Source organism: Hyperolius riggenbachi, chromosome 2 (genome assembly GCF_040937935.1).
Source record: "Hyperolius riggenbachi isolate aHypRig1 chromosome 2, aHypRig1.pri, whole genome shotgun sequence".
Taxonomy (NCBI): Eukaryota; Metazoa; Chordata; class Amphibia; order Anura; family Hyperoliidae; genus Hyperolius; species Hyperolius riggenbachi.
This window is the reverse complement of record NC_090647.1, coordinates 5,019,064-5,035,255: the sequence shown is the minus strand read 5'-3', so window position 1 is coordinate 5,035,255 and position 16,192 is coordinate 5,019,064. Positions and strand designations below refer to the sequence as shown.

The following is a 16,192-nucleotide window of genomic DNA, read 5'->3' as shown; positions in this document are numbered from 1 at the left end:
CTGTCACAGTTATAAGTGTGGCTGTCACAGCTATAGGTGTGGCTGTCACAGATGTAGGTGTGGCTGTCACAGTTATAGGTGTGGCTGTCACAGTTATAGGTGTGGCTGTCACAGTTATAGGTGTGGCTGTCACAGATGTAGGTGTGGCTGTCACAGATGTAGGTGTGGCGGTCAGTGGCTGGATGGTGTATAGGGCTGCCACAGATGTAGGTGTGGCTGTCACAGTTATAGGTGTGGCTGTCACAGTTATAGGTGTGGCTGTCACAGTTATAGGTGTGGCTGTCACAGTTATAGGTGTGGCTGTCACAGTTTTAGGTGTGGCTGTCACAGTTATAGGTGTGGCTGTCACAGTTATAAGTGTGGCTGTCACAGCTATAGGTGTGGCTGTCACAGATGTAGGTGTGGCTGTCACAGTTATAGGTGTGGCTGTCACAGATGTAGGTGTGGCTGTCACAGATGTAGGTGTGGCGGTCAGTGGCTGGATGGTGTATAGGGCTGTCACAGTTATAGGTGTGGCTGTCACAGATGTAGGTGTGGCTGTCACAGTTATAGGTGTGGCTGTCACAGTTATAGGTGTGGCTGTTACAGTTATAGGTGTGGCTGTCACAGTTATAGGTGTGGCTGTCACAGTTATAGGTGTGGCTGTCACAGATGTAGGTGTGGCGGTCAGTGGCTGGATGGTGTGTAGGGCTGTCACAGTTATAGGTGTGGCTGTCACAGATGTAGGTGTGGCTGTCACAGTTATAGGTGTGGCTGTCACAGTTATAGGTGTGGCTGTCACAGGTATAGGTGTGGCTGTCACAGTTATAGGTGTGGCTGTCACAGATGTAGGTGTGGCGGTCAGTGGCTGGATGGTGTATAGGGCTGTCACAGTGGCTGTCACAGTTATAGGTGTGGCTGTCACAGATGTAGGTGTGGCTGTCACAGATGTAGGTGTGGCTGTCACAGATGTAGGTGTGGCTGTCACAGTACACCATCCAGAAGACGTGACTTAGAGGTCAGACATAAGGTTTGCACAGAGTGTCTAGACATTGTACATCTTCCCAACCTGGATGTGAGATTCACAACAAGAGTCCGTGTATAAATATATGTCCAGGAGAGCTCATAGAACCCAATGCCGAGATATGAGGGAGGGACACATCTGGTTCTATGGCAGGCATGGGCAAACTTGGTCCTCCAGCTGTTAAGGAACTACAAGTCCCACAATGCATTGCAGAAGTCGGACAGCCACAGTCATGACTCATAAAGGCAAATGTATTGTGGGACTTGTAGTTCTGTAACAGCTGGAGGGCCAAGTTTGCCCATGCCTGGTCTATGGGGAGGGGAGGAGTGGCGATGGTGCGGCTGACAGCAGAGTGGGGCGGAGGGGGAAACCATGAGGTCAGACAGGACAGATATTTATGTAATGTGGGAAGACACCGGTACACACATAACCATCCAGACCAAGATGGTCCACGGCCGAGTGTCATCTATCATGCGTGGCTTCCTGAGGTGATCGGAGGATGCACTTACCTGGCTTAGGCTCTGGTTCTGAAGTGACAGTTGTCTGATACAGTTATTCACCGCAACACTGCTTCTGCCCGGTGCCAAATCCTCTTCTGTCATTTCCACCCACCCGAGAGACTGCACAGAAAATCTCTGCAAGACACAGGCACAGAGATCACCCGCTGCACACAGAGGAAGACACAGGCACAGAGATAAACCCGCTGCACACAGAGGAAGACACAGGCACAGAGATCACCCGCTGCACACAGAGGAAGACACAGGCACAGAGATCGCCTGCTGCACACAGAGGAAGACACAGGCACAGAGATCACCTGCTGCACACAGAGAAAGACAAAGGCACAGAGATCACCCGCTGCACACAGAGGAAGACACAGGCACAGAGATCACCTGCTGCACACAGAGGAAGACACAGGCACAGAGATCACCCGCTGCACACAGAGGAAGACACAGGCACAGAGATCACCTGCTGCACACAGAGGAAGACACAGGCACAGAGATCACCTGCTGCACACAGAGGAAGACACAGGCACAGAGATCACCCGCTGCACACAGAGGAAGACACAGGCACAGAGATCACCTGCTGCACACAGAGGAAGACACAGGCACAGAGATCACCTGCTGCACACAGAGGAAGACAAAGGCACAGAGATCACCCGCTGCACACAGAGGAAGACACAGGCACAGAGATCACCCGCTGCACACAGAGGAAGACACAGGCACAGAGATCACCCGCTGCACACAGAGGAAGACACAGGCACAGAGATCGCCTGCTGCACACAGAGGAAGACACAGGCACAGAGATCACCTGCTGCACACAGAGGAAGACAAAGGCACAGAGATCACCCGCTGCACACAGAGGAAGACACAGGCACAGAGATCACCTGCTGCACACAGAGGAAGACACAGGCACAGAGATCACCTGCTGCACATGGAGGAAGACACAGGCACAGAGATCACCTGCTGCATACAGAGGAAGACACAGGCACAGAGATCACCCGCTGCACACAGAGGAAGACACAGGCACAGAGATCACCTGCTGCACACAGAGGAAGACACAGGCACAGAGATCACCTGCTGCACACAGAGGAAGACACAGGCACAGAGATCACCCGCTGCACACAGAGGAAGACACAGGCACAGAGATCACCCGCTGCACACAGAGGAAGACACAGGCACAGAGATCACCTGCTGCACACAGAGGAAGACACAGGCACAGAGATCACCCGCTGCACACAGAGGAAGACACAGGCACAGAGATCACTCGCTGCACACAGAGGAAGACACAGGCACAGAGATCACCCGCTGCACACAGAGGAAGACACAGGCACAGAGATCACCCGCTGCACACAGAGGAAGACACAGGCACAGAGATCACCCGCTGCACACAGAGGAAGACACAGGCACAGAGATCACCCGCTGCACACAGAGGAAGACACGGGCACAGAGATCACCCGCTGCTCACAGAGGAAGACACGGGCACAGAGATCACCTGCTGCTCACAGAGGAAGACACAGGCACAGAGATCGCCTGCTGCACATAGAGGAAGACACAGGCACAGAGATCACCCGCTGCACAGAGCAAGACACAGGCACAGAGATCACCCGCTGCACAGAGGAAGACACAGGCACAGAGATCACCCGCTGCACACAGAGGAAGACACAGGCACAGAGATCACCCGCTGCACACAGAGGAAGACACAGGCACAGAGATCACCCGCTGCACACAGAGGAAGACACAGGCACAGAGATCACCTGCTGCACACAGAGGAAGACACAGGCACAGAGATCACCTGCTGCACACAGAGGAAGACACGGACACAGAGATCACCCGCTGCACACAGAGGAAGACACGGGCACAGAGATCACCTGCTGCTCACAGAGGAAGACACAGGCACAGAGATCGCCTGCTGCACACAGAGGAAGACACAGGCACAGAGATCACCCGCTGCACAGGGGAAGACACAGGCACAGAGATCACCCGCTGCATAGAGGAAGACACAGGCACAGAGATCACCTGCTGCACACAGAGTAAGACACAGGCACAGAGATCACCCGCTGCATACAGAAGAAGACACAGGCACAGAGATCCCTTGCTGCACACAGAGGAAGACACAGGCACAGAGATCACCTGCTGCACACAGAGGAAGACACAGGCACAGAGATCACCCGCTGCACACAGAGGAAGACACAGGCACAGAGATCACCCGCTGCACACAGAGGAAGACACGGGCACAGAGATCACCCGCTGCTCACAGAGGAAGACACGGGCACAGAGATCACCTGCTGCTCACAGAGGAAGACACAGGCACAGAGATCGCCTGCTGCACATAGAGGAAGACACAGGCACAGAGATCACCCGCTGCACAGAGCAAGACACAGGCACAGAGATCACCCGCTGCACAGAGGAAGACACAGGCACAGAGATCACCCGCTGCACACAGAGGAAGACACAGGCACAGAGATCACCTGCTGCACACAGAGGAAGACACAGGCACAGAGATCACCTGCTGCACATGGAGGAAGACACAGGCACAGAGATCACCTGCTGCATACAGAGGAAGACACAGGCACAGAGATCACCTGCTGCACACAGAGGAAGACACAGGCACAGAGATCACCTGCTGCACACAGAGGAAGACACAGGCACAGAGATCACCCGCTGCACACAGAGGAAGACACAGGCACAGAGATCACCCGCTGCACACAGAGGAAGACACAGGCACAGAGATCACCTGCTGCACACAGAGGAAGACACAGGCACAGAGATCACCCGCTGCACACAGAGGAAGACACAGGCACAGAGATCACCCGCTGCACACAGAGGAAAACACAGGCACAGAGATCACCCGCTGCACACAGAGGAAGACACAGGCACAGAGATCACCCGCTGCACACAGAGGAAGACACAGGCACAGAGATCACCCGCTGCACACAGAGGAAGACACAGGCACAGAGATCACCCGCTGCACACAGAGGAAGACACGGGCACAGAGATCACCCGCTGCTCACAGAGGAAGACACGGGCACAGAGATCACCTGCTGCTCACAGAGGAAGACACAGGCACAGAGATCGCCTGCTGCACATAGAGGAAGACACAGGCACAGAGATCACCCGCTGCACAGAGCAAGACACAGGCACAGAGATCACCCGCTGCACAGAGGAAGACACAGGCACAGAGATCACCCGCTGCACACAGAGGAAGACACAGGCACAGAGATCACCCGCTGCACACAGAGGAAGACACAGGCACAGAGATCACCCGCTGCACACAGAGGAAGACACAGGCACAGAGATCACCTGCTGCACACAGAGGAAGACACAGGCACAGAGATCACCCGCTGCACACAGAGGAAGACACGGACACAGAGATCACCCGCTGCACACAGAGGAAGACACGGGCACAGAGATCACCTGCTGCTCACAGAGGAAGACACAGGCACAGAGATCGCCTGCTGCACACAGAGGAAGACACAGGCACAGAGATCACCCGCTGCACAGGGGAAGACACAGGCACAGAGATCACCCGCTGCATAGAGGAAGACACAGGCACAGAGATCACCTGCTGCACACAGAGTAAGACACAGGCACAGAGATCACCCGCTGCATACAGAAGAAGACACAGGCACAGAGATCCCTTGCTGCACACAGAGGAAGACACAGGCACAGAGATCACCTGCTGCACACAGAGGAAGACACAGGCACAGAGATCACCCGCTGCACACAGAGGAAGACACAGGCACAGAGATCCCTTGCTGCACACAGAGGAAGACACAGGCACAGAGATCACCTGCTGCACACAGAGGAAGACACAGGTACAGAGATCACCTGCTGCTCACAGAGGAAGACACAGGCACAGAGATCACCTGCTGCACACAGAGGAAGACACAGGCACAGAGATCACCCGCTGCACACAGAGGAAGACACAGGCACAGAGATCACCCGCTGCACACAGAGGAAGACACAGGCACAGAGATCACCTGCTGCACACAGAGGAAGACACAGGTACAGAGATCACCTGCTGCTCACAGAGGAAGACACAGGCACAGAGATCACCTGCTGCACACAGAGGAAGACACAGGCACAGAGATCACCTGCTGCTCACAGAGGAAGACACAGGCACAGAGATCACCCGCTGCACACAGAGGAAGACACAGGCACAGAGATCGACTGCTGCACACAGAGGAAGACACAGGCACAGAGATCACCCGCTGCACACAGAGGAAGACACAGGCACAGAGATCGCCTGCTGCACAGAGGAAGACACAGGCACAGAGATCACCCGCTGCACACAGAGGAAGACACAGGCACAGAGATCACCCGCTGCACAGAGGAAGACACAGGCACAGAGATCACCCGCTGCACACAGAGGAAGACACAGGCACAGAGATCACCCGCTGCACACAGAGGAAGACACAGGCACAGAGATCACCCGCTGCACACAGAGGAAGACACGGGCACAGAGATCGCCTGCTGCACACAGAGGAAGACACAGGCACAGAGATCACCCGCTGCACAGGGGAAGACACAGGCACAGAGATCACCCGCTGCACAGAGGAAGACACAGGCACAGAGATCACCCGCTGCACACAGAGGAAGACACAGGCACAGAGATCACCCGCTGCATACAGAGGAAGACACAGGCACAGAGATCACCCGCTGCACAGGGGAAGACACAGGCACAGAGATCACCCGCTGCACAGAGGAAGACACAGGCACAGAGATCACCCGCTGCACACAGAGGAAGACACAGGCACAGAGATCACCCGCTGCATACAGAAGAAGACACAGGCACAGAGATCCCTTGCTGCACACAGAGGAAGACACAGGCACAGAGATCACCTGCTGCACACAGAGGAAGACACAGGCACAGAGATCACCCGCTGCACACAGAGGAAGACACAGGCACAGAGATCACCTGCTGCACACAGAGGAAGACACAGGTACAGAGATCACCTGCTGCACACAGACGAAGACACAGGCACAGAGATCACCTGCTGCACACAGACGAAGACACAGGCACAGAGATCACCTGCTGCACACAGAGGAAGAGACAGGCACAGAGATCACCTGCTGCACACAGAGGAAGACACAGGCACAGAGATCACCTGCTGCACACAGAGGAAGACAAAGGTACAGAGATCCCCTGCTGCGCACAGAGGAAGACAAAGGTACAGAGATCCCCTGCTGCGCACAGAGGAAGACACAGGCACAGAGATCACCTGCTGCACACAGAGGAAGACACAGGTACAGGGATTACCCGCTGCACACAGAGGAAGACACAGGCACAGAGATCACCTGCTGCACACAGAGGAAGACACAGGTACAGAGATCCCCTGCTGCACACAGAGGAAGACACAGGCACAGAGATCACCTGCTGCACACAGAGGAAGACACAGGCACAGAGATCACCCGCTGCACACAGAGGAAGACACAGGCACAGAGATCACCCGCTGCACACAGAGGAAGACACAGGCACAGAGATAACCTGCTGCACACAGAGGAAGACACAGGGACAGAGATCACCTGCTGCACACAGAGGAAGACACAGGCACAGAGATCCCCCGCTGCACACAGAGGAAGGTGTCAGGACATCAGGAGGAGGGGCAGAGACGTCAGGAGGAGGGGCAGAGACATCCGGAGATGGGGCAGAGACATCAGGAGGGGTCAGGGGGAGGGGCAGAGATGTCAGGAGGAGGGGCAGAGATGTCTGGAGGAGGGGCAGAGACAACAGGGGGAGGGGCATAGATGTCAAAAGGAGGAGCAGAGATGGCAGGAGCTGCAGAGTTGTCAGGAGGAGGGGCAGAGATGGACAGGTGAAACAGGAGACTGAGCAGCTGACACACACAGAGGATAATGCTGGGTATACATGGTTAGATTATTCCTTATCAATCAAGCTGCTGATGGCTCGATTGATAATTTCCGACAGGTCCGATGACCTTGCTCGATCCCCGCCCGACAATAGCGGGGAATCGAGCGGAAGATAAGGAGCGCCCGCGGGGACGAGCGGGAATCGATCTGGACGGTGGCGGGAGTCGATCCGGTGGCTAATAGAGCTGCTGGATTGCTCCATGTATGTCCAGCATAACACTAGACGTTACTCTGCAGGCTCTGTCAGTGGCTGAGCTGCTGGATCTCTCCATGTATGCCCAGCATAACACTAGACGTTACTCTGCAGGCTCTGTCAGTGGCTGAGCTGCTGGAACGCTCCATGTATGCCCAGCATAACACTAGACGTTACTCTGCAGGCTCTGTCAGTGGCCGAGCTGCTGGATCTCTCCATGTATGGCCAGCATAACACTAGACGTTACTCTGCAGGCTCTGTCAGTGGCTGAGCTGCTGGATCTCTCCATGTATGGCCAGCATAACACTAGACGTTACTCTGCAGGCTCTGTCAGTGGCTGAGCTGCTGGATCTCTCCATGTATGGCCAGCATAACACTAGACGTTACTCTGCAGGCTCTGTCAGTGGCTGAGCTGCTGGATCGCTCCATGTATGCCCAGCATAACACTAGACGTTACTCTGCAGGCTCTTTCAGTGGCTGAGCTGCTGGATCTCTCCATGTATGGCCAGCATAACACTAGACGTTACTCTGCAGGCTCTGTCAGTGGCTGAGCTGCTGGAACGCTCCATGTATGGCCAGCATAACACTAGACGTTACTCTGCAGGCTCTTTTAGTGGCTGAGCTGCTGGATCTCTCCATGTATGCCCAGCATAACACTAGACGTTACTCTGCAGGCTCTGTCAGTGGCTGAGCTGCTGGATCTCTCCATGTATGGCCAGCATAACACTAGACGTTACTCTGCAGGCTCTGTCAGTGGCTGAGCTGCTGGATCGCTCCATGTATGCCCAGCATAACACTAGACGTTACTCTGCAGGCTCTTTTAGTGGCTGAGCTGCTGGATCTCTCCATGTATGCCCAGCATAACACTAGACGTTACTCTGCAGGCTCTGTCAGTGGCTGAGCTGCTGGATCGCTCCATGTATGCCCAGCATAACACTAGACGTTACTCTGCAGGCTCTGTCAGTGGCTGAGCTGCTGGAACGCTCCATGTATGCCCAGCATAACACTAGACGTTACTCTGCAGGCTCTGTCAGTGGCTGAGCTGCTGGATCTCTCCATGTATGCCCGGCATAACACTAGACGTTACTCTGCAGGCTCTGTCAGTGGCTGAGCTGCTGGATCTCTCCATGTATGCCCAGCATAACACTAGACGTTACTCTGCAGGCTCTGTCAGTGGCTGAGCTGCTGGAACGCTCCATGTATGCCCAGCATAACACTAGACGTTACTCTGCAGGCTCTGTCAGTGGCTGAGCTGCTGGATCTCTCCATGTATGGCCAGCATAACACTAGACGTTACTCTGCAGGCTCTGTCAGTGGCTGAGCTGCTGGATCGCTCCATGTATGCCCAGCATAACACTAGACGTTACTCTGCAGGCTCTTTCAGTGGCTGAGCTGCTGGATCGCTCCATGTATGCCCAGCATAATACTAGACGTTACTCTGCAGGCTCTGTCAGTGGCTGAGCTGCTGGATCTCTCCATGTATGCCCAGCATAACACTAGACGTTACTCTGCAGGCTCTGTCAGTGGCTGAGCTGCTGGATCTCTCCATGTATGGCCAGCATAACACTAGACGTTACTCTGCAGGCTCTGTCAGTGGCTGAGCTGCTGGATCGCTCCATGTATGCCCAGCATAATACTAGACGTTACTCTGCAGGCTCTGTCAGTGGCTGAGCTGCTGGATCTCTCCATGTATGCCCAGCATAACACTAGACGTTACTCTGCAGGCTCTGTCAGTGGCTGAGCTGCTGGATCTCTCCATGTATGCCCAGCATAACACTAGACGTTACTCTGCAGGCTCTGTCAGTGGCTGAGCTGCTGGATCTCTCCATGTATGCCCAGCATAACACTAGACGTTACTCTGCAGGCTCTGTCAGTGGCTGAGCTGCTGGATCGCTCCATGTATGCCCAGCATAACACTAGACGTTACTCTGCAGGCTCTGTCAGTGGCTGAGCTGCTGGATCTCTCCATGTATGCCCAGCATAACACTAGACGTTACTCTGCAGGCTCTGTCAGTGTCTGAGCTGCTGGATCGCTCCATGTATGCCCAGCATAACACTAGACGTTACTCTGCAGGCTCTGTCAGTGGCTGAGCTGCTGGATCTCTCCATGTATGGCCAGCATAACACTAGACGTTACTCTGCAGGCTCTGTCAGTGGCTGAGCTGCTGGATCGCTCCATGTATGCCCAGCATAACACTAGACGTTACTCTGCAGGCTCTGTCAGTGGCTGAGCTGCTGGATCGCTCCATGTATGCCCAGCATAACACTAACGTTACTCTGCAGGCTCTGTCAGTGGCTGAGCTGCTGGATCTCTCCATGTATGCCCAGCATAACACTAGACGTTACTCTGCAGGCTCTGTCAGTGGCTGAGCTGCTGGATCGCTCCATGTATGCCCAGCATAACACTAGACGTTACTCTGCAGGCTCTGTCAGTGGCTGAGCTGCTGGATCTCTCCATGTATGCCCAGCATAACACTAGACGTTACTCTGCAGGCCCTGTCAGTGGCTGAGCTGCTGGATCGCTCCATGTATGCCCAGCATAACACTAGACGTTACTCTGCAGGCTCTGTCAGTGGCTGAGCTGCTGGATCTCTCCATGTATGCCCAGCATAACACTAGACGTTACTCTGCAGGCTCTGCCAGTGGCTGAGCTGCTGGATCTCTCCATGTATGGCCAGCATAACACTAGACGTTACTCTGCAGGCTCTGTCAGTGGCTGAGCTGCTGGATCTCTCCATGTATGGCCAGCATAACACTAGACGTTACTCTGCAGGCTCTGTCAGTGGCTGAGCTGCTGGATCGCTCCATGTATGCCCAGCATAACACTAGACGTTACTCTGCAGGCTCTGTCAGTGGCTGAGCTGCTGGATCGCTCCATGTATGGCCAGCATAACACTAGACGTTACTCTGCAGGCTCTGTCAGTGGCTGAGCTGCTGGATCGCTCCATGTATGCCCAGCATAACACTAGACGTTACTCTGCAGGCTCTGTCAGTGGCGCATACTCACCTGTGGGCTCAGCTGCATGTTGTCCATCTGCTCTTTGTCTTCATCTGGGTGGCTGGAGCTGCAGACAGGAGATCAGACTATTATTAATGGCGGATGTATGAATGTAAGGCTCTATCTATATATTAGAGTAATACAGCTATCAGTACACTATCATTATCACAAGCCCACACACAGCGCAGCCCCCCTGCACGCTGCGCACATAGGAACCATTATATAGAATGGAATCACACTTGGAACGCTGCGCTCATATAAGGGACTTCTCAATCCTCAAGGAATTTATGCTATAAATCAATTTAAAATGTCATGCAAAAGTCCATGTACAAGCAACAAATAACCAATAGTGTGCTGCTGTATTCAATATACAGTGGTTTGCATAAGTATTCGGCCCCCTTGAGGTTTTCCACATTTTGTCACATTACTGCCACAAACATGAATCAATTTTATTGGAATTCCACATGAAAGACCAACACAAAGTGGTGTACATGTGAGAAGTGGAACGAAAATCATACATGATTCCAATCATTTTTTACAAATAACTGCAAATTGAGGTGTGCGTAATTATTCAGCCCCCTTTGGTCTGAGTACAGTCAGTTGCCTATAGACATTGCATGATGAGTGCTAATGACTAAATAGAGTGCACCTGTCTGTAATCTAATGTCAGTACAAATACAGCTGCTCTGTGACGGCCTCAGAGGTTGTCTAAGAGAATATTGGGAGCAACAACACCATGAAGTCCAAAGAACACACCAGACGGGTCAGGGATCAAGTTATTGAGAAATGTAAAGCAGGCTTAGGCTACAAAAAGATTTCCAAAGCCTTGAACATCCCACGGAGCACTGTTCAAGCGATCATTCAGAAATGGAAGAAGTATGGCACAACTGTAAACCTACCAAGACAAGGCCGTCCACCTAAACTCACAGGCCGAACAAGGAGAGCGCTGATCAGAAATGCAATCAAGAGGCCCATAGTGACTCTGGACAAGCCGCAGAGATCTACAGCTCAGGTGGGGGAATCTGTCCATAGGACAACTATTAGTCATGCACTGTACAAAGTTGGCCTTTATGGAAGAGTGGGAAGAAGAAAGCCATTGTTAACAGAAAGCATAAGAAGTCCCGTTTGCAGTTTGCCACAAGCCATGTGGGGGACACAGCAAACATGTGGAAGAAGGTGCTCTGGTCAGATGAGACCAAAATAGAACTTTTTGGCCAAAATGCAAAACGCTCTGTATGGCGGAAAACTAACACTGCACATCACTCTGAACACACCATCCCCACTGTCAAATATGGTGGTGGCAGCATCATGCTCGGGGGGTGCATCTCTTCAGCAGGGACAGGGAAGCTGGTCAGAGTTGATGGGAAGATGGATGGAGCCAAATACAGGGCAAAGTTGGAAGAAAACCTCTTGGAGACTGCAAAAGACTTGAGACTGGGGCAGAGGTTCACCTTCCAGCAGGACAATGACCCTAAACATAAAGCCAGGGCAACAATGGAATGGTTTAAAACAAAACAGATCTATGTGTTAGAATGGCCCAGCCAAAGTCCAGATCTAAATCCAATCGAGAATCTGTGGCAAGATCTGAAAACTGCTGTTCACAAACACTGTCCATCTAATCTGACTGAGCTGGAGCTGTTTTGCACAGAAGAATGGGCAAGGATTTCAGTCTCTAGATGTGCAAAGCTGGTAGAGACATACCCTAAAAGACTGGCAGCTGTAATTGCAGCAAAAGGTGGTTCTACAAAGTATTGACTCAGGGGGGCTGAATAATTACGCACACCCCACTTTGCAGTTATTGATTTGTAAAAAATGTTTGGAATCATGTATGATTTTCATTCCACTTCTCACATGTACACCACTTTGTATTTGTCTTTCATGTGGAATTCCAATAAAATTGATGCATGTTTGTGGCAGTAATTTGACAAAATGTGGAAAACTTCAAGGGGGCTGAATACTTTTGCAACCCGCTATACACAATATGGAATAAAATCACACTTGGAACGCTGCGCTTATATAGAGGACTGCTCAATCCTCAAGGAAATTGTACTGTGAGTTGGTTAAGATTTAGTGCAAAAGTCCATGTACAAGCGCCGCATACACACTACAGAGTCCTATATCATGTGACAGGTGTGGAGCGCTGCTATATGCAGTGTGTGTACCACTCAGAGACAGAAATAGAAGATAATAGCTGCGCTTCTGTTTCGGTATAAAGCAATCAACGGTTAAAACAACACCCCCCATCAGGTGGGGACTTACCGGATGGTGCAGCAATTAAAGGCCCGATGTCACGTTTGGGGTATTGGCCACCCCACAGCCTCTCTGGCACTTCCCGTCCCTGAGGAGTTGCCATAGCAACGAAACATTGGGCGGAGTCGCGGTGTGACGTCAGCGTGAAAGTCTGGGCGGTATTGGCGTAGGAGCGGTTTTTACTCCTTCCAGTGAGCAGTATTAGCACTGATGGCGGGAGTGACATCCGTGGACTGGCTGTTAGGTGGTCCCGGGTGCTCTGCCCACCCTAGCTAAGTGCATTACTCTGCTTCAAGTGATCCCTAATCGTTCATATTGAGTTGTAGCTATCCATTGTTGGGAACACTTATTACTGGAACGTTTTACGTTTTTGCTGATTATTTCTGCATCTATACGCATACCTTTTACAACAAACAATAAAGTAGACTTTTACGCGATGTGGAGTCTCCATTTTTATTATATACAGCTGGTGATGAACTCGAGTCCCTTAAGGACCGGACAAGAGGTGCCAGAGAGGCTGTGGGATGGCCAATACCCCAAACGTGACATCGGGCCGGAAGGCCGCAGCATCCGGTGAGTCCCCACCTGACCGGGGGTGTTGTTTTACCTGCTGATTGCTTTATACCGGAAGAAACACAAGCACAGCTATTATCTTCTATTTATGACATAGGAACCATTAGCAGCGGGCGGAGGGGGCGGGACTAGGGAGGGGCACAGAGGTGGAAGTACTGACACTTCCTCTCCGCCCATCATCCACGTTCTGCTCAGTGGAATGTTCCAGCTGTGCAAAGCGGGGGGCACAGGGGGCGCTGCAGAGCGAGGATGGTGCTGTGACATGAACCATTAGCGGCGAGCGGAGGGGGCGGGACTAGGGAGGGGCAGAGAGGAGGAAGTACTGACACTTCCTCCCCGTCCATTATCCATGTTCTGCTCAGTGGAATGTTCCAGCTGTGCAGAGCGGGGGGCACAGGGGGCGCTGGAGAGCAAGGATGGTGCTGTGACATGAGCCATTAGCGGCGAGCGGAGGGGGCGGGACTAGGGAGGGGCAGAGAGGAGGAAGTACTGACACTTTCTCCCCGCCCATCATCCACATTCTGCTCAGTGGAATGTACCAGCTGTGCAGAGCGGGGGGCACAGGGGGCGCTGGAGAGCGAGGATGGTGCTGTGACATGAACCATTAGCGACGAGCGGAGGGGGCGGGACTAAGGAGAGGCAGAGAGAAGGAAGTACTGACACTTCCTCCCCGCCCATCATCCACGTTCTGCTCAGTGGAATGTTCCAGCTGTGCAGAGCGGGGGGCACAGGGGGCGCTGGAGAGCGAGGATGGTGCTGTGACATGAACCATTAGCAGCGGGCGGAGGGGGCGGGACTAGGGAGGGGCACAGAGGTGGAAGTACTGACACTTCCTCCCCGCCCATCATCCACGTTCTGCTCAGTGGAATGTTCCAGCTGTGCAGAGCGGGGGGCACAGGGGGCGCTGGAGAGTGAGGATGGTGCTGTGACATGAACCATTAGCAGTGGGCGGAGGGGGCGGGACTAAGGAGAGGCAGAGAGAAGGAAGTACTGACACTTCCTCCCTGCCCATCACCCACATTCTGCTCAGTGGAATGTTCCAGCTGTGCAGGGCGGGGGGTACAGGGGGCGCTGCAGAGCGAGGATGGTGCTGTGTCGTATGTCACAGCACCACACATACAGCAGTATTACAAGAAGGTTTATAATAAAGCGGTTCAGGGGTAGTTCAGCTGGGACAAGACAAAGAATATACTGTATATTGTGAAGGGTAATTGTGGTCTGCCGCTGATCAGTGTACCGGGATTGTGTATGTAATGAATGATTGGGTTTATGTGTTATGTTGTCTGGTGTGAGATCTCGTCTATCTGCAGAGCACTCCTCTGGCTGGTCACATGGCACATTGAGGTTTTCCCAATACTGAGTCCTGGGTTCCTGGATGTACTGCCAGAGAGCTCCCACGTACCTGAGGGTGAGAGCGTTCACATGGAAGGTCACCTCGTCTGTGTCATTGTGACTGATGTCTGACAGCTCCTCCTGGGACATCTCCTGGGGAAACAATCAGAGCATGAGGCTGCAGGACGCCAAACCAATGCTTATCAAGTGCCTGGTCCTAGCAGTGTCAAATCCTGGGTCTGCTGTCACCCTGTGTCACCCTCTGTCACACTGCTCTCATCCTCTGTCACTGTCACCCTGCTGTCACACTGCTGTCACCTGTCACACTGCTGTCATTCTGTGCCACATGACTGACACGCTCTGTCACACTGCTCTCACCCTCTGTCACATTGCTCTCACCCCGTCGCTGTCACCCTCTGTCACATGATTGATGCGCTCTGTCACATGACTGACACGCTCTGTCACACTGCTGTCACCCTCTGTCACTGCCACACTGCTGTCACCCTCTGTCACTGTCACACTGCTGTCACCCTGTGTCACACTGCTGTCACATGACTGACATGCTGTCACACTGCAGTCACCTGTCACACTGCTCTCACCCCGTCGCTGTCACCCTGTGTCACACTGCTGTCACCCTCTGTCACATGATTGATGCGCTCTGTCACATGACTGACACGCTCTGTCACACTGCTGTCACCCTCTGTCACTGTCACACTGCTGTCACCCTGTGCCACCCTCTGTCACACTGCTCTCATCCTCTGTCACTGTCACACTGCTGTCACCCTGTGTTACACTGCAGTCACATGACTGACATGCTGTCACACTGCAGTCACCTGTCACACTGCTCTCACTAAGTCGCTGTCACCGTGTGTCACACTGCTGTCACCCTATGTCACATGATTGATGCGCTCTGTCACATGACTGACACGGTCTGTCACACTGCTGTCACCCTCTGTCACTGTCACACTGCTGTCACCCTGTGCCACCCTCTGTCACACTGCTCTCATCCTCTGTCACTGTCACACTGCTGTCACCCTGTGTCACACTGCAGTCACATGACTGACATGCTGTCACACTGCAGTCACCTGTCACACTGCTCTCACCCCGTCGCTGTCACCCTGTGTCACACTGCTGTCATTCTGTGTCACATGACTGACACGCTCTGTCACAATGCTGTCACACTGCTCTCACCCCGTCGCTGTCACCCTCTGTCACATGAGTGACGCGCTCTGTCACACTGCTTTCACCCTCTGTCACACTGCTCTCACCCTTTGTCACACTGCTCTCACCCCGTCGCTGTCACCCTCTGTCACATGATTGACGTGCTCTGTCACACCGCTGTCACCCTCTGTCACACCGCTGTCATTCTGTGTCACATGACTGACACGCTCTGTCACTGTCGCACTGCTGTCACCCTGTGTCAAACTGCTCTCACCCTCTGTCACTGTCACACTGCTGTCACTGTGTCACTG

General features: G+C 53.3%; 1 protein-coding gene across 1 annotated transcript in view; it reads right to left on the bottom strand.

The window, feature by feature from the left end:
- Positions 1-16,192, bottom strand: part of APBB1 (amyloid beta precursor protein binding family B member 1) — a 99,582-nt gene that overhangs the window by 42,812 nt on the left and 40,578 nt on the right. Inside the window, exons 5-7 of the mRNA XM_068263992.1 lie at positions 14,791-14,873; positions 10,575-10,632; positions 1,513-1,638 (exon numbers count right to left, since the gene is read on the bottom strand). Of these exons, the coding sequence (XP_068120093.1) occupies positions 1,513-1,638; positions 10,575-10,632; positions 14,791-14,873 (267 nt within the window). The remainder of the gene's footprint in view (positions 1-1,512; positions 1,639-10,574; positions 10,633-14,790; positions 14,874-16,192) is intronic.